Below are 19,846 nucleotides of genomic sequence, written 5' to 3'. Positions count from 1 at the left end.
ATAGTAGTTGTAAATTCAGATACTGGATTGCAAGTTGTTACTGTCCAGGTGTTGCAAAATGCTTTGAGATGTTGGAGCCATATAAATCAAACCAGGCTTGGGTATTTGTAACAAACTGGACAACGGGGGATGATTGTCCTATTCTGTTGTTCTCTCTGAAGCGTCAGGCACTGGCTGCTGTCAAAAGACCGGATACTAGGCTAGATGGACTGTTGGTCTGACCTAATGTGGCCATTCTTACGTACAAGTAAAATGTTGTTTTCATGGTGGGTTGAGAGCATGGCCCAGAGAGGGGCACAGAGTTGAAAGTTGGGAAACCTGAGTTCTGGCACCAGTTTTGCCACTGAATTCATGTCCTTTGGCAAGTAAATTAACAGCCGTACCTCCTGTTTTTTCCACTTGTAAAATGGAATCATACTTAGTAACTAGATATCCATGGTAAAACTGATTTATAAAGCACCTGTGTTTTGACACCTAATTACTGTGGTGTGGGAAGGAAAGAAACAACTCTTCAGTAATATCTTGATCCAGCTCCCATTGAAATCAGTAGGAGTTTGGCCATGGATTTCAGTGGGTACAGAACTGTACCTTAAGTTTGCCAAGAAAACATGAACATTTACTAGCAAGACAATAATAATGCCATAGGTGCAATCTGCAAGTGAGTGACATATCAGGTATTTATAAATAGTAATCATGAGGCCTAACACCATTCTCTTGTAGTGCTGAGCTGCTATAATAGTGGAAGTTATACATCATACAGGGATTTTCTCCTTCGACCGTTATCTCTGGCTTTACAGCTGTGTTTTCTTCTCTCAGAACAGAGGCCTTTTTGTCTATCAGAGGAATAGCTTTTCTGTACTGAGTGAAAGTATTTGAGAATGTGGACTGAGTGGGAGGCTACATCTCATTAAAACAGAGACTGATAAACATTGGCGCATGAATGTTATTTTTAAAAGCATTTTTTGAAAAATAATTTGAATGGCTAGTTTAAATGTCCCTGTGTTTTAATACCAGTGTTTTACTTTATGTTGCTAATTTTAAAAGGACTATTTCTTGGTATATTAATTCATAGGAAAGAGATTACTGTAAACTGACACTTAAAAAAGCAAACGTGTATGGGGATTGTCCAAAGACTTTTGGTATCTCTAAACATTTTAAATGTGCATATTTATATAATTATAAATGTAAAACTTCATTATTTTCAAAATAACTGTTAGCACATGTTCATGTAATAGTTGTTGAGAATTGTAATGTACTAACACCTGTCACTTATGGGAAAGCAGATGCTCAGCAATTACCCTAAATGTTTGCAGTTCTTAGGGAAAAAGTCACCAGGATTGGAAGATGAAATCCTTTCTCTCATCTGTAGGTGAAGATTGAGAAGAAATTCAGGAAAAAATCTCCCTTGAATTTAAAAATAAATAAATACTAACCTGCTGAAATTTAACTTGACCATTGTCGCCCTTGATTAGTCTGTCATGTGTACACAAGTGTCTGTTAAGTTCAGTCATTTCAAGTTCAAGGACTGTTTGTATGATTGTGGTTTAATAAAGAAAAAGTACCCAGTTCTTCGACAGCTGGGGAAGATGAAAAATAATATCCTTTCTGCTCTCTCCTGTAGGTGTAGAGGATGTCCATGAGTTATTGAAAAGCCTTTCTGCAAGAAGTATGAAACAATCTTTGTACAAGGCAAGCTCTGAAAATATTAGTTTCAGTGGAACTAGGTGACCACTTTTAAAGTGGCTTAATGTACTTATTCTTGTCATTGGCAGGTGTAACAGTTTTTACACATTCCATGACATTAGTCTTAGCTAAGAACACATTCTCTCTCAACAGCAGCATTCTACATGAACTATGAAATCTTAAACTGCAAGGGTTAAATTTGTGAGAGACAAGGACCAGGCCTTTCATGATGGCTGGTCCAACACTGTGGATCTCCCTTCTGGAGTGTGATCAGAGATCTTGCCACTTTAAATTTCACTTTTCTCTAAGGCTGTTGATTGAGCAGTTAACTCATGCAATTAATTCAAAATTAATCGAGGCTAAAAAAAATTAGTCACGATTAATTGCACTGTTAAACCATAGAAAACCAATTGAAATGTATTAAATATTTTTGGATTTTTTCTACATTTTCGAATATATTGATTTTAATGAACACAGAATACAGAGTGTACAGTGCTTACTTTATAACAAATATTTGCACTGTAAAAATGATAAAAGAAATAGTATTTTTCAATTCACCTCATACAAATACCGTAATGCAATTTCTTTATTGTGAAAGTACAACTTAAAAATGTAAATTTTTTGTTTTGTTTTGTTACATAACTGCATTCAAAAACAAAACAGTGTAAAACTTTAGAGCCTACAGGTCCACTCAGTCCTACGTCTTGTTCAGCCAATCACTCAGGCAAGCAAGTTTGTTTACATTTACGGGAGATAAGGCTGCCGGCTTCTTACTTGCAATGTCATCTGAAAGTGAGAACAGGCGTTGGCATGGCACTTTTGTAGCTGGCATTCTAAGGTATTTAAGTGCCAGATATGCTAAACATTCATATGCTCCTTCATGCTTTGGCCACCATTCCAGAGGACTTGCGTTCATGCTGATGACGCTCGTAAAAAAAAAAATAATAATAATAATTATAATGCATTAATTAAATTTTGACTGAACTCCCTAGGGGAGACTAGTATATCTCCTGCTCTGCCATATATTTCATGTTGAAGGAATCTCGGATGATGACCCAGCACATGTTCTAATGTGGAAACTACAGTACCCAAACCACCAATAAAAGAAAATCAACCTTTTTTTGGTGCCAGCTGACTTAGATGATAGTGAGCATGCGTCAGTCAGTCTGCACTGCTTTGGAGGAGCAAAATAGTTATGTTCATCTATGTTTTTAATTATTAAATGTGAAACAACTAAAATTCTGCTTGACGTGTCACTTTAAGGTATAGTTTTATAGGCAGAGCATGAGATGAAGTATCTGTGATTCTGATAAAACATAATTTTAGACTTCTATACCATGCTTAATTTTAAATCAGTGACATTACCATGCTTACTTGTGTATTCTTTTTTTAAAGTATTTTAATTTTCCCTTCTTTCTTTCTCTCTCACTCACTCATCCCCACCCACCCACCAAAGCTACACAAAGTCAGTCAGGCATAGATAATATAACTTTGCAGCAAAGTTGAACTTAACAGAAATCCAAACATAGTAAGTAATATAGGAGAGCAGACTGTGCATAAAGTAGTTATGTAGGGGGAAAAACTAACCACCAAACTAGTTTGTATGCCATTTACTATTTTCAGTCTTTGCTATTGAACTTCATAATGTATAGTAGCTGAAAACACAGAGAAGTAATATTTCATAAAATGCGCACAGCAAATGAAAACTAATAAATAGCTAACTTGCTCAGTGGTGAAAGATTCCACACCATAATGAACTACCTAGTTACTCTGATTTTAAAAAGAGAAATAAGAGATTCAAAAATTTTGAGGGCTAGGATAGTCTCACAGTTCTATCTCTTGAGTGATTTGGCATCTAAAGATCTTTGAGTCTGCTAAAAATTAATTTTGACAGATGAGAATTTGGCAATCTGTTCTTTGTCACATTTAAAATGAGAAGCACAGAAAGCATTCTGACGGACACCCCATTTTCAACTAACTGGACTGTGTAGTAAGATCAATATAGATTAATATATTGTCCAATAAATTGTTAAGTTGACAGGAGTATTTGGTTTTCTAAACTATGGAAGATACTTCATGAAAACTAAATTATAAAGCAGTATTGGTAAGATTAACCTAATGCTAAGAAATGGGATCATAGAATTGGATGCAGTGGACTTTGAGCATATGCCAGGAAAGCAGGGAAATTCAAGAATGAGAGCTAACTTAAAAGAAGGTTCTTTGTACAGGCATGACAGATCTTACCATGTTGAGGAGGAGAATGGGAGAAGATAGTGAAAGATCTTGCAATATGCTGTCCAAACAGAACTTCCAAAAGTTTTTAAATGAGAGGCCTTTTTGTTTTAACTTCGGGGAAGTTAGTTCCATCTTCCACCTCGTACAGGCTGATGTGCTAAAATATCAAATGTTGACCAAATTATTTCCATGAGTTATTATTGCCCTTCCACTCATGAGTAGTGAGGTGGTAAAAAGGCATCAGAGTTTGTGGAAAAGTTAACAGAACCTCTGAGCTGGCTGTGATTGATCACTTTTTTAATATCTGAAAAAAGAATGGATTCTAACTCTTAAAAAATAGTGCCATGACACATTGTCATTGCTCCTGACTGTTCTGTGTCTCATATGGAGATTCAGCTGAGTACATTTCCACCTTAACCAGTTGCTTATGGCCTCTTCACCAACTACCTATTATCTGTTCCTATCCAATCAGTTATGGTAAACCAAATGCTGTCTTAATCTTTTAAGAGTAGTCTTTTGAAATTACTAGTTTAAGGCGCATTTATGTGCAGTTTCCAAAGAGTTAATCCTTTGAATGGAAAAACTGAGATACATGTTCTTAAATGTAGCTGGACAGACTTATTTTGGGGGCAGAGAGGAGAAATGGGTTAAGAGATGGATGTAATGAAAACTTAACCTGGTTTAGAGGTACCTATTGTGGCTTTGTCTGGGTAAGTACTATTAATAATATGTCAGTATTTACATTAATGAAGCTTATTTCAGAGACTGTCATGCTTGCAGACTAAGGCTGTATTCCTCCTCTCTGGAACATTTGGGCATCATCTTCTCTCTTCATAGTTGCTTCCTGCTTTAATAGAAGAGCCAGGCAGTAAGGTAGCTCTTTGTTTTCTTTTTTTTCCATTTCCATTTTTCCTTCAAGAGATAGTGCTATGGAAAACAGTAAGCAGCATGCTCTGCGCAGCAGCTGTCTCCTCCCTTCCATAGCAGTATCTCTGTTTTCCTTCTGTGCATACAACTGCTACTCCCACCACCTGAAGCTGTAGATGTTGGTTCTGGTGAATGCACTGCACACACAAACCATGAGATGCAAGAAGAAATGCACCTTCACTACAAAAGAGTAAAAAGTTCAGTGAGGGTTAAGGTCCCACCTCAGAGGATATTTGGTCCTAGGCATCAGTAATTTAACCAGGGTTGAGTGTGTAGCTCAAAGTTTTTTTTCCCCTGTTGTGTAAGAAATTTGAATCCTCTTAAAAAAATTGTGGAAGTTGGAGGCAAATTCTGCCCTTGGTTTCACCACATAACCCCAATAATGTTAGTGAAGCTGCACAGATACAATTAAGGGCAGAAAAAAAACTGTCAAATGTCTGGTAAACAGAAAATGTATCATTTTTTTACTACCTCATTGGATTCACTTATTTTTAAAGCACAGTTGTTGATGCTTTGGTTGATTAGGTTAAAATGAATGTTCTTCTGACCTTGATCTTTCAGATGCTTTTCTTGCCTTTCCAGCTCAGAACTTCACGTTTGCACTGAGGTGCTTAGTTTACCAAATATAGAATGTCTTTCAGCATTAACTAAAAGCTGTTCTGTTCTTCACATTCTTTGTAGAACAGGAGCAAGTGGTGGACATAGAGTAATGTTCTCATACCCCTTTTTTTCTTGTACACATTTCAATAAACATTACTTGTTTATGTCATCCTGTAATTCCACAGCAACAGGTTCCAGTATTATACACAGTGTGACCTTTAAGTGTGATCACAAGGAAAATAGATAAGATCTATTTTTAAAATGAATCTTTTGACTAAGATTCTACTTCCTTTTGCTGGCAAGAAAAATAACCCATGTTAGTTCAGATGATCTCAATTCCACTATTACATGAGGCCTGTTTTTTCCACTGCCCTACACAGCGTACAGTCATTTACACCTGTGTAAAGTTGGAGTGAAATGGGTATAAATTGCTACTATTCTGACTGGTCGCATTTTACACCCACTTCTGGCAGGTGTAAGTGATTGTACAAGGTGCAGGCCAGTGGAGGGAAAAATAAGCTTATGGCCTTTGACGCAAAAACACTCGATTAATTGGGATAGCAAGAGGAGGGAGTTGGAGGGAGACTTGTACAAATGCTAAATTGCATCTTAAACATAACTACATGCGTAACATGGGCACTTTTTTTTTTTTTCAATTAAAATAGCTCCTCAAAATGAAGGAAATATTACAACTGACCAATACAAATGTAGTTCAGTGACTGCTACACTAGTCTAGAAGGTCTCCATAAACTATCCTTGTTCTCCTCCTTTAGAGAGCTGACTGAACCACAGAGCAATATTTGTTTTGCTAAACTTTTGATAAAGGGAACTTTTCCACAGAAGCTGCAATTTGCCTACTTGCATGTGTCAGATAGTAGTGATGATAGCATTCCAAGGTCACAAGAGGTAGAGAAGAGCTTGATTGAAAACTGTGCTAGTTAAATCAACAATATTGATCTTCTCCAGAAGCATCACATAAGTGCAGCGCAAGGCTTCTCCTATTGATTTTTTCATACGGAACAAAAAACTTCAAGCATAGTAAGCATCTGAAGGATAACATCTGCTGTGATCCAGCAGCTGCCCCCTCTGATTCAAGTGGTCTGCCAGTATTATTCAATTGCTGAGTCCTCATCTTTGTCAATGAGTGTTGTCAAGAGGACTAATCGGAACAAAGAGGTGGTGGTTTCCAGCCAGTAGTATAAAGAAGAGTGTGCCTATGACAGTGATTGCCCTTAGTCCTCATGTGCTCTAGTAGAGCTGCTGTTGTAGACTCTGCAACCATGAACTCAGATGCTAAAAGCTAAGTCATAGAAATTTGGTATGTGTACTGTACAAGAGTGGGAATGTGTCTTCTCAGTTGGTGCCTAGTTTCTTGAGGTGTCATGCTGAGGCAGAAGGGGGGTGGAAGTAGCAGTGGCTCCAGGGATTGGAGAAGGAGAGGGTTCATCAAATGCTTCTTCCCACAACAGAAATGATGATACAGTCTGAAGCCCCAAACCAATAAACTAATGCTGCCGCAGATGAGATCAACACAACCATCAGAGCTGGCATGCCACTCATAAGATGGCAAGGCACTTTGTGAGAGCCACCTCAGCTTTTGAACTTACTGCCTTGTCCCTGGTCTGAAGTAATCCTAGATTATCAACTTTAAGGGAATGTTGCAAGTCCCATATGTTTTCCCTGGATATGGAGGATTTGGAATATTTTGGGAGATTAAGATTTTAAATGTTTTCTGATAGTAGGTTATAAAATATTAGGATTGGAAGAGACCTCAGGAGGTCATCTAGTCCAATCCCCTGCTCAAAGCAGGACTAACACCAACTAAATCATCCCAGCCAGGGCTCTGTCAAGCCTGACCTTAAAAACCGCTAAGGATGGAGATTCCACCACCTCCCTAGGTAACCCATTCCAGTGCTTCACCGCTGTCCTATTGAAACAGTGTTTCCTAATATCCAATCTAGACTTCTCTCACTGCAATTTGAGACCATTACTACTTGATCTGTCATCTGCCACCATTGAGAACAGCCTAGCTCCATCGTCTTTGGAACCCCCCTTCAGGTAGTTGAAGGCTGCTATCAAATTCCCCCTCACTCTTCTCTTCTGTAGACTAAATTACCCCAGTTCCCTCAGCCTCTCCTTGTAAGTCATGTGCCCTAGCCGCCTAATAATTTTCGCTGCCCTCCGCTGGACTCTCTAATTTGTCCACATCCCTTCTGTAGTGGGGGGGGACCAAAACTGGACACAGTATTCCAGGTGTGGCCACACCAGTGCTGAATAGAGGGGAGTAATCACTTCCCTCGATCTGCTGGAAATGTTCCTACTAATACTAATATGCCGTTGGCCTTCTTGGCAGCAAGGGCACACTGCTAACTCATATCCAGCATCTCAGCCACTGTAATCCCCAGGTCCTTTTCTGCAGAACTGCTGCTTAGCCAGTTGATCCCCAGCCTGTAGCGTTGCATGGGATTCTTTCTTCCTAAGTCCAGGACTCTGCAATTCTCCTTGTTGAACCTCATCAGATTATGTTGGCTTGTTATTGTAGAAAGTGTTGTTATATGAGTAGTCTAGTATTTTGAAAGTGTGTCAAGAAGGATGCAGAGCAAAGGAAAATCTTTTTATGGAATGAGTGTATTTAATGAAAAAAAAATACCTGAGCTTCCTAAATGCAAAACATTACACCTAAGTTATATTGTATCATTTATGGACCAGAGACCCATTATGTTGTGCTCTGTACAGAGGCAGGAGAAGATGGTCCCTTCCAGGATTAAACCAGACTCAACAGGAAAGCAAGTTGCTTAGTTTTTTCTACTGCATCTGTTATGTTCTGGACTAGGCAAAGGTGAGTCACTTGTGTTACTTGCAGAGGCTTATGTGCCATTGTTGTGATGGCTTTAATAGCAGTAAATAAGATAATACTGCTGCTTAGATTAGTGGTGCTTCCAGCAATAGTTATCCAAAAGAACAAACAATTCCAAATTTTCTCAGGTGTCACTATATCTGTGCTGTGTGAACTCCATAATTTTAAGGTCTTTCGCCTGTCCTGTAAGGGCTTTTAATTGTAAAACCTTTTCTACAGTGTGCATTCTCCATATTAGAGCCTTTATATATGTAAATTCCTGTGCTTTTGGTTCTCTAGGCTTTGAATCTACCATTAAATACACAGTGCTCCCATCCCCACTTCTAGCAAAATATGCTACTGCACTTATGTGCAAGCTTAGTAGTTAGTCATCCAGACACTGTTGTGTGCCCGATGGTCTTTAATTTAACGTGTCTAAGCATTTTTTTTTTGGCCTATATTTTTACCCTTTTGTTCTTGTTTGCATTCTTAAGTAAGATGTTTCTGGAGGTGGATGTACTGCATACTTTTTATTCAGTGAGCTTCTTTAAATACTAGCACTGCTAACGAGGGGTTGAAGTAATCTTGCTTAAACATGCTTTATAATTTGGGAGCTGATATCTGCCAATGCAGACAGGAAGTGGAATTTTATGAGCAAGAGACTAGTCAAGTTGCAGGGTGTGGTGGAATCGGCATGGCAGTGTGGTCTGGACTGTAAAAGAGTATAGGGAAGTAATAGGAGTTGTATGTTTCCAAAGAGAGTTCCCTAAATATAGAGATGCAAGTCCTTGCTAGTCATTTGCCTTTGCAGAGCGGTGTTCCTTGGTAAATTGCTTTGGACGCAATACTAATAGATCATGAAATGAGAAAGTGTTTATCCTATCTCTCCTGTGTAACTTGCTTTCAACTCACAAATCTGAATTATTAGCATGAAGAAAACTACTAAAAAAATCCCATGCATGCTTGGTTTATCTGGCCCTGTTTTTGTCTTTAATGTACTGGAGTGTTACAATGGTGCCCTAATTTAGTTGCGTGTTTGTGAAAAACTGTTCTTGGCATCAGGACATCCCTATTTAGCATGAGAGTCATTCTTTCAATCCAGGCTGCTTCCACTCTTCAGGTGAAAGAAAAGGATAAGGCCCAGTTCTCTCTTGGGGTATGTCTGCATTGCCAAAAAGTGTGTTCTTAGCTTGTGTTAGCTAACTCAGGTTAAAATAGCAGTGAGGATAAAACAACTTATCTTTTAACTCAAGTTAGCAGCTTGAGACAGAGTCTACAGAGGATCCTGGGTTTAGAAGCTCCAGTTCAGCCAGAGTTAAATGCTCAGTTTCCTTGTCTTCACTGCTATTTTAACCTGGGTTAGCTAATCTGAATTAACACACTTTCTTAGCAATGTAGACATACCCCTACATGAATAGGGTCTGTCTGTATATAACGGGTCGGCAACCTTTCAGAAGTTGTGTGCCAAGTCTTAAATTAGAGTGAATAAATGAAGGTTTCGTGTGCCATAATACATGTGAATGTTTTTAGAAGGTCTCTTTCTATAAGTCTAGATAACGTATAACTAAACTATTGTTTTATGTAAAGAAAATAAGGTATTTAAAATTAAATTAAAATGCAGAGCCCCCAAGACTGGTGGTCGGGACCTGAGCGGCATGAGTGCCACTGAAAATTGGATCGTATGCTTGCCTGTATATGGTGCCATCACCATAGCAGGTGTACCTTTGCCTTATTCTTGCTGTGGTTTCTGTATGCTAGTTGTTCGTTATCACTTTGTAAATTACAGAAATAATGCTAAATTAAATGTAGAATAAGGGGCAAGAATATGGCCTGTTTTCATTGTCCTTTGTGAGGTAGCTGGTTTTGTGTCTTTCTGCAGAAACTTCTTGAACTGCTTGTCTGTCATAGATGGAGCAAGGTATTCAGAGCCTACTGTTAATCTCATACAGAACTGAAATTTATATTTAATTTTCAATCATAATCTAATTCTTTCAAATTGTCTTTCTTCCATAAACATACTTTCTTGGTGCATGGTTAGCAAACGCTAATTTTCTCAAATGGAGACATTTCGTCCGTTGCATAATAAAAGCCTCTTCTGTGTAGCAAAAAAAGCGTAGAATTTTAGCATAAAGAAATTAAGAACTTAAATTTGTATTGTATTTAGAAGCATATAAGAGAAGCTAGTTCTCTTCTGTCAGATGCATGTGTGTCTAGAACTTCATTCAACTAGGCTTATGTGAACTGTGGTGCTTATCTCCATTTGTAGAATTCAGTGGTTACGTTTCTTGGAGAAACAAAAAAGTATTGATTTTTCTTAGAACAGAGTTTTCAACACTCTAAATATTCATCAAGTGCACACAATTTAAGTTTATCTGTTATAATATTCTAAATGAAGGCCTTAATCTAATATAAAATTTCTGGATGCTGTTATATAGAAGTATATAGGCACAAATGGGAAAATGGGAGTAACCCAATCCAGCAGTCCTTTTTATTCACAGGAGGATTTAGTGTGAACTGCATAAGTGATTTGGTAACAAAGAGGGCACCATTAGATAACTTGAAATCTACCTACAGCAAGCATTTAAGTTTGATTTCCAAACTTGCATATTTAAGTAATAATTGCATGCCCTTGTTTCTCCATATTTTTCACGATCAGCAGAAATATGCTACAAAATAGATTGACAAACAAATTTAACTGTCCATGCCATTTTGTAGTGTAATGGTTTCTTCACACACACACACACACACACCCATCTTTGATCTTTAAGCTCAGTCAATAAATGAGTGATAAAGCTAGATTAAAAATAAATACTTTGAGTTTATTGGTTAGCTGTTACCTAAATAAAAACTACCTTAAACCTGCAAATTCAGATCTTGGGAATGTAATGAAAAACTGCTAGTAAAAGTTTGCAATCTTTGCTAGGTCTGTTGTGATAGCAAGGGTGAGTTTTGTTGCATGTGCGTGAACAAAATGCATGTGTAATCCCGGTAATTGTGCATGCACTCAGTTTTTAAAATGTGGATTTGAATATCCTAATAATGCTATGATTTTTTTTACTAACAGTGTGACAATACCTCTGTCTCTACAGATAGGGCCTACCTCCGCTGTTTACTATTGGACATTAGCTGAGGGTTAAGCTTGCAGTAGAGCACTCTTACCCCATAGATTGTAAAACACTAAAATACCACAGAATTTCAACCAGAAGAAATGAACTGTTTAAAAAAGGGAAATCCTCTTGCATGATGGAGTATAATGTTGTCTGTCTGATATTCAGAACACTTCATTAGTGTGGTGTTCTTTGGGGCGTTGTTTTTTTTGTTGGTTTTTTTTTTGAGTCTTTAAAGCATATCTGTAGAAAACTTGAATTATCTGCACCCCTTTTAGGTAAGATAACTAATAGACCAGTGTATGATGCAAAAGTCTTTAACTGTAAAGTCTGCATCTTACTTTAATGATACTTGATTTTTATGCAAGAGGAAAGAAAATTGGAATTCTTGATATATGGTGTGTTCTGTAGTGGTGTTCCAAGTGTGAAAATAGTACTGATATTACTAGCATTGATATATTCATAAAGTATTAGGTGTGCTATACCTAGTACTGACAGGATTTTTATCCTGTTAATATTAGGAGTTGTGCAAATCTATTAAACTTAAATGGCTTATTTTATTCTTCAAAGCAGGGGTCTCCAACACGAGAATTCACCAGATGAAAATTCAGCAGCATTTTGGCAGATGCTCCGCCACTGCCACGGTTCTTCGCCAGACAAAAAGGTTGGGGACCACTGCTTCAAAGACTATATTGCTAGCCTAGTCAATTCAGGATTAAAGTTATGAGAATAGTTACATTTGCATGTGCTTAAGCAATAAGTGTAAAGATTCTCATCCTTCAACCTCTGACTTGAGCTGTGCAGTATTTCAGAGTATTGAGTGGTCAGTCTGAGTGAAAAATTTAACAAGTCCATAGTCTTTTATGCCACAAGCATTCACTAGACCCTAATATTTGTTGTTTTCAAGGGTTTAACACAGATTTTATTGGTGGGTTTTATTTTTTATATATTTTATTCACCCAGAAAGGCTAAGATAAGAGTATAGCAGTTTGTATTGGTTATTTTCTCTCCCCTCCCACCTGCCCTGTTTGTAACACCCTAATAAAATAAACTGATGTAGTACATTTAAACTAAAGGAAAACTGTTCTGAGGATGCCAGATGGCTCAACAGTGTGATAGCACCTTTTTTTTTTTTTTTTACATTGAGTAGCCTTCATCAAGTGATTTTAATAATGCATCATTTCTCTTGAGTTGTCTTATTTTGCAAAAAGAACAGTTGGTAATAAAGGATGAATCTAGTACATGTGGAACTACCAATATTTCCATTTTCATACTCATTCTTAAGAATTTAGGATGGGATTTTCAAGTGCTCAGCGTTGGTCTAACACTTCTTCCACTGAAACCAATGGACATTTTGCTGTTGACTTCAATGGAAGGAGAGTTAAGTCAACACACAGCGCTTTTGAAAATAACACCCTATGAGTATTGGCATCTGCAAGAGCTTACTGAGCAGAAACTTGGGACAGATGGTCCAGATGCAGTATTTATATTTGGAGTTTGGCTAAAAAGAATGTTATTTGGTTTCTCATGCAGTACCACGAACCTCCAAATAACTTATTTTCTTTATAGAAATGTAGAGAGAGATTGCAGAAAGTCTTGCTGCAAATCCTAAATGGTTTTGCAATGGAAAGTTTGCTCACGTCCATCAATTTCATAATTTAGCTGCTACGTATGTATAGTAGCTAACTCTTCTGTGCACATTACTGAAATTTTGTACTTTCATGTCAAACCAGAGGTCTACACCAGAAATATATGTTCTTAAGCAAATAGCTATGAATCAGAACTCTTTCCTTTCAAGACAGGCTCTTCTGAAAGTGCCAGAGAGAGGAGATTGACTTTACATTGTCAGATAAGAATGTGAGCCTTTGTAAATGAAACACTTTAGAAAAAATAGTGGTCAGTCTCTTAAAGTCCGAGTACCCTGTGGCATTTTACATGATAACAGTGCCATACTGTGAAAACTTAGTAATATAATAGATTTTTAAAAGCTTATGAGAGGGAAGTAACCTTTTGGAGCTCTTACAGTATGAAAATCAATGAGAGGCTACCGTGAATAAACTAGGAACTCTAAAATTGCTATTCTAAGCTAGTTTAGAATGCCCTTAGTTCTCAACAGTACTCACACAGTTACCTTTTAAAATTGATGTAAATGTATAACTATAGGATTTATCACTGTGGGAGAAATAGACAAGTTTGAGGTCAGCAAGCTTGTTACTTATCAGTCCAAAACAGTGCATGCACAAATCAAAACACTTATGTGGCCATGGTGACTGAAAATGTCTGATTTACGCAAGATGAAAATGAAAGTTTCTTGAGGGAAAAGTACTTGTATAACAAAACTAATTCACTATGCAGAAAGGTGTTTTGAAATATGTGTTGTAGTCAGTAAGAAACTGATTACAATTCACTACAGAACCAGGTTTCTTTGCTAGGGTGGATTTAAAAAAAAAAAAAAAGCTGAAATTCTTCATGACTTCAGGAGTTACAGCTTTTAGAAAAAAATACTGCATATCACAAGTTGGCGGCAGTGGAAGATTGGAGAATTTTTTATATTTTGGAACTAATGTTCAAATAACCATTGTGCAAACTAAAATTTTGTGCAGGACACAATTGTAATATAAACAATATATTTGTCAGAGTAAGTGTTGCTAAAGAATTTTCCAGATATAGTAGGTTTTTATCAAACCTACTGTTCCCTTCATTCATGGCCTTGACATCATTCTACTATAGACTATAGCCAAGACTGTAACAGGCTTCAAAAAAGAACTAGATAAGTTCATGGACAACAGGTCCATCAATAGCTATTAGCCAGGATGGGCAGCGATGGTGTCCCTAGCCTCTGTTTGCCAGAAGCTGGGAATGGGCGACAGGGGAAGGATCACTTGATTACATGCTCTTTTCAGTCCATCTGAAGCACCTGGCATTGGCCACTGTCAGAAGACAGGATCCTGGGCTAGGCTATGTCCAGACTACCCGCCGTATCGGCGGGTTAAAATCGATTGCTCTGGGATCGATATATCGCGTCTAATCTAGACGCGATATATCGATCCCCGAGCATGCTTATATCGATTCCGGAACTCCATCAACCCCAACGGAGTTCCGGAATCGACAGGGAGAGCCGCGAACATCGATCCCGCGTGGTGTGGACGGGTGAGTAATCCGATCTTAGATATTCGACTTCAGCTACGTTATTCACGTAGCTGAAGTTGCGTATCTAAGGTCGATTTCCCCCCCCCCCCCCCCCGTAGTGTGGACCAGCCCCTAGATGGGCCTTTGGTCTGACCCAGTATGGCCATTCTTGTGTTCTTACTCAGTTTCCATGTCAGCATTTAAAATACTTCATTTCATAAATTGCACAGAGTGCCAGCAGTAGCAAAAAAATTATGTGGATTCAGCAGTCAGTTTTGCAGAGAATAATAAAGAACAAGCAAAGTCCAAACCACAAAGGTGTGATTCCTCACTTGATGATTTTGCATATATTCAGTAACAGTGGCAAATGATCAGAGAAGAATCTCATGTTACGTGGTCAGTTTAGACTCCAAGCTCTGTGGAGCAGGGACCATACCTTTGCTCCATCAATGGCTCATATGCATCTGGTGGTATACACAAATGTTGGAAAGACGTCTAGAGTAGACACTGTATCAGGCTTATTACCACAGAGTGAGTGCCTTTATAAACTTGCATTGCTTCAACAGGTTGTTTAAACATATTTTTAGCACCCCTCTGCTTTTCCTTAGGCTGAATGTTTTGAGAGGTGGTTTTTTTTAAATGTGTATTATAAATACATTAGTGGAGAACTTAGCAGTGAATGCACTAAACTTAATCTTGTTAGTAAAGCCTCAGATGGGAGGCTATGACCATTTGGAGTGTTGTAATATGTTGCTAAGTTTTAAAACAGTATGTCAAGAGTAGTGAACTGAAACATGGGATAACCTTAACTCCTACACCTCTTGTGCAAAAGGCTTATGATTTACATTATTTTTAAAATGCTTTCCTGTAGTGTTACCGTCTAAGCTGAATAATATTAAATCAGCTGTGATCACACACATTTTAAAACGAAGTAAAATATAACCTATCCTGGTATTTGAACATCTTTTCTGCTGTTTTAAGGTGCTGTGTTATAAAATAACGGTACTAGTTTAAGAACTTGGAAAGCTTTTGGCATTTAATTTGAGATTTAGCCTTTGTGTACAGAGTTTACAAGTTTCCTGATACTGTCAAGTCAGAAGCAAGTTAGCATTAAAAATAAATTCACAACATATTTTTAGTAGTCTTGGTTAGCTGATGGCATATTTGGCTTTTAATATTTTTACACACAGAGTATCAAAACCAGCTTCTATAAATCATTATTAAGTGTGTGTGTGTGTGTGTGTGTGTGTGTGTGTGTGTGTGTGTGTGTACTGTCTCACATGTTCAGCTATATTAGGTATTTGAATTTTTACAAATTAAGTATAGTTTTAACATGCCTTAGTAATGTATAGGAGAGAATATCCTAAAACTTCTTTACTTTCCAGAAGTCATGCATAGCTGCAGCTTGAATCTGGCAACTTTTGAATATCTAGTTCAGTGGTTCTCAACCTGAAGGCTGCTTGCGGCCCAGTCAGCACACTGCTGCAGTCCATGTGACATCCTCAGGGCCATACAGGTAGTGTGTATATCTACTGTGAGGATGTGGCCCTTGTAACACATAAAGAGCTGCATATGTGGCCCACAATGGTGTATAGCTTGAGAACCACTGATCTAGTTGAAGTGTGTGTTACTTAAACTTCACTCCAATCCTCATAATAGGCCGCAAAGTAGGTATTATCTCTTTTATAGAATATGGCAGATATGATTTGACCAACTTCCAAAAAGTGAATAGGCATTGGGTACAGAGGTCATTAGTTACAGATTAATCGTGCTCAACACACTAGACCACACCCTCTGTAATGGTAGGAGTAGACTTCTAGGGCAGCCCCAGGAAACGAGATATTCAAAGGACAAAGCAGTTCTGACTCCCAGGAGCAGTAATCCTTTTGGTTTTGCTTGTTTGGATTCTGATGTAGGGGCACCTAAAATCTTAAAGAAGTGCACCTCTTAGGCTCTCCCTGACCTCTCCTCAGTCCATCCCCCAGGCACGTCAAAGGAAACATTTCCAGACATCCTTTTCATTCTTTACTCTGACAGCCAGTGCCAAGGACAATCCTGTTCTATAAACCTTAATGGTCAGGGAAAGGAAGAAAACAAAATCTAAAGCTCTTAATTTTTCCCAAGAGACCTAGGAAGACATCCTACAAGAGCCAAAAAAAACTCCAAGAAATGCCTCTCCTTCTGCTGACAGAAGAAGGGTACAATTATTCTTGCACGGCTGTCATCCAAAGGGAGCATTCCCACAGTGGCTAGATTCCTAAAGTAATGGTGATCAAAATCTCCCTCTCCCAGATCGCAAACTCAATCACAGAATTAATGACAATAACAGATGAAACTCTATCCAACTGGTGAACTGATGCATTCAGGAGCCTCATGATATCATGGTAAAGCCTTTTGTAAACTGGCAAAATTAGAAGAAAGGTCACTGTTGCTTCATAAGTTATTTTTACGTGGCAAAATGTGCACTCCCCCCATCCTCTTCCAATTTCATAGCAAAGAACTGAGATTGCTGAACCATCAACGTTCGAATCAGATTTGACCCTAGTAACAGTGTATTCCAAAAATTGGCATTTAGGTGTCCAAGGAACAGCCATAAAATATAGCAGTGTGTTTATACTTCAAGTGTAATGTATTTATTTATAGGTCTAGCACAGAGATACTTAACATGGTTTTTTTTTACCTCTTAAAACTTACTGGACCATTTAATTTTTGGGATATGAGTTATATGCTGAAATTTATACTAAAATTCTGTAAAGGCCTGAATAAATGTATAAGCTCATGTACACACACATGTACTTCCTGTGTCCTCTTGGCATGCAAACTACAATGAAGCGTATTAAAAACAGTAACAAAATACAGTCAGTGATAAACAGGTTTCAGCATGCAGGGCTTTGACTACCTTTCTGTGGAATGAAGTAATGTAACTTCCATTCCTCATTACAATCTACAAACTGTTGATTCCAGGAAGTACTATAAGAGTAAATTGAATCAGATTGACAAACTAACTGGTAACTAATATGGACATAAAGAACTGAAAACGAAAAGGATGTCTGGAAGTCAGGGTTGGAAATGTTTCCTTTGAAATGTATGCTGAAATTGCTGGTGTGTGTGGCTTTTCTTTGTTTTGTTTTTAATGACTTAAAACACATTTTAGAAATGTTCTTGAAACATTTGTCTTGAGTAAATGGTTGCAGTGTTTGGCTGTTTATGTAGTTAAACTGCTGTGCTACTTGATTAAAAGACAAGCATACTTTCCAGGAAAAGGTGAAAGAACACAGATACCACAGATCAGTTTCGTTTGCCATTCTCCGAACTTTAGGCAGATATTCTAGTGTGAAATGCAATCTTTATACTGAGGCTTGAGAAACAGTAAAATACAAGGATTCAGTCTGTTTCATTAAATACACTGAGTTTAAGAGTGTACTATGTTGTATTTGAGGGCACAAGTTGAGACCACAAAGCTAATTCTCTGGATCTGATTGCCTTGAAGCCTCTTACTAGGTTTTATTTTCTCTTAATTTGAGGATATCAACATCTGTAATTGAGAGCTGGAGTTATTGTCACTCTTTCAAATATAGGCGAGTCCAGTCATTGTATATATTCATGCATCACAGATTTTAAAATTAGGAGAGTGGCTGCATACCTACGTAAAGGCATGTTGTTCAGCTAGAAAGTTTCTGAAGTGTTTCAGATCAAAAAAGAGGAGGCAGGACTCTTCAGTATTCCTGCTTTACTTACAGATGAGAGAGTCCACAATGTTACTGCAGAGAAGTTCCTCAGTTGAAGAGGCTGAGTGCAGAGATGGTGTGGAAGCCAGATCCCAGGAATCTATTTGGAGCCAAAATATCAACTGAGGGAACAAGACACATTTGTCTTACTGTCATAGATATGCCAGGGCTATTTTGAATTCCAAAACAATAATGCAAAAACCCAGGTTTCCATTGTTTAACTTTACAATATGCAGGTAAGCAGAGGGCTTCAATTGCGATTTAAGGCAATTGCTATGTCATTTGGAAAGATGTGATTCAAAAACAATAAAGGACAACTAGCTTGGCCCTGCATCTGCAGGATTTTCCAAGGTAGAGGAGCCAACTTACCAGGATGGAAACCTTGGCAAACCAGTGTAGAGCAGCGGATTTAAAGCTGTGATATTCAGACTGAGGCTTGGGAGCTGCAAGTGGCTTTTTAATGTATTTCATGTGGCTCTTAGCAGCACATGATTTTAAAACACTGTGTGATTTAATTAACAACCAATCAGGGTGCTTTTACTATGCTAACAAATTGTAGTTGATAAAATAAGAGTTGGTCAGTCATTTCACTAGGAGAATAAAATTATATAGAGAGTTGCTAGTTCTGGTTGGACGTATTCCTGGAAGGTTGACAACCATATACATACACACACACACACACACACGAAACAATGAAGTCGCCCTACTGTGGCTCTTTAGGGTAATATTAATTGCTAATTTGGCTCCTGAATCACTGAGGTCTGAGTATCACAGGTTTGAAGAAAGGAGTAAGGTGAAGGGAACTTGCAACAGGTCTCCAAGGTATTGCTATGTGAGCAGGAGCAGGTGACTGTTTTAAATGCTGCATGCCAATAATAAGGAGCCTTTACAGGAAACTGGGGACGTGCTAATTATTCCCTTAATGAAATAAAATATTCCAAGTGTTGCAACCCAAGAATAGAGCTAATGTCCCAATTCTACACTCCTTTATGAGATAACATAGAAAAGTCTCACAACCGGCTTTACGAATAACACATTCATCTGAGAGTTTGTCTATACTGCTCCTAACCCCACCCCCGCCCCAAAAAAGAGAAACCTGTGGAAGCCAGTCTCAGAGCCTGAGTCAACTGGTTTGGTCTTGTGCTGTCAAGCTGAAAATAGCAGTGTAGACATTCCCATTTGGACTGGAGCTCAGGCTCTGAGACAACACACCCTCCATCGCTGGATTTCAGAGCCCAAATAGTCATGTCTACACTGCTGTTTTTAGCCATGTACTGGGAACCTGAGTCAGTTGACTCCTGGCTCTGAAACTTGCTGCAGTGTGGCTTTTTTTTTTGTTTTTTTTGTTTTTTTTTAACAGGGTTACACATACCTTTTATCTTGCATGTAACCTAATGCTTGCGTTAGATCTTTACTGTTTTTGTATCTGTAAAGTACTGTGTACACCTAAAACTTAAGTAAGTTGCATGTGAAAGGGGAAGACTGCTCATGAAACAGGATTTAATTACTGAGCTTGTGTTCATTTACAGGAACACTTTTTTTTTTTTTTTTTTTTTTTGTGGTTCAAAGCCTTGTATGTAGTGGTTTCAAATATACTGAAA

The 19,846-nt window shown here is 38.0% G+C and overlaps 1 protein-coding gene across 2 annotated transcripts in view; it reads left to right on the top strand.

Annotated features, from left to right (window-relative positions):
* The window catches only part of PTPN1 (protein tyrosine phosphatase non-receptor type 1), a 63,994-nt gene that overhangs the window by 6,471 nt on the left and 37,677 nt on the right, over window positions 1-19,846 (top strand). The window contains exon 2 of one of the 2 annotated variants that reach the window (XM_030532782.1): window positions 1,622-1,689. The exons of the other annotated variant lie outside the window; for it this stretch is intronic. Within the exon in view, the coding sequence (XP_030388642.1) occupies window positions 1,669-1,689 (21 nt within the window). The 5' untranslated portion in view covers window positions 1,622-1,668. The remainder of the gene's footprint in view (window positions 1-1,621; window positions 1,690-19,846) is intronic. 2 annotated transcript variants of the gene reach the window in all.

Source organism: Gopherus evgoodei, chromosome 14, assembly GCF_007399415.2.
Source record: "Gopherus evgoodei ecotype Sinaloan lineage chromosome 14, rGopEvg1_v1.p, whole genome shotgun sequence".
NCBI classification, from domain to species: domain Eukaryota; kingdom Metazoa; phylum Chordata; order Testudines; family Testudinidae; genus Gopherus; species Gopherus evgoodei.
The sequence above is the reverse complement of the archived record's forward strand: the minus strand, read 5'-3'. Positions and strand labels throughout refer to the sequence as shown.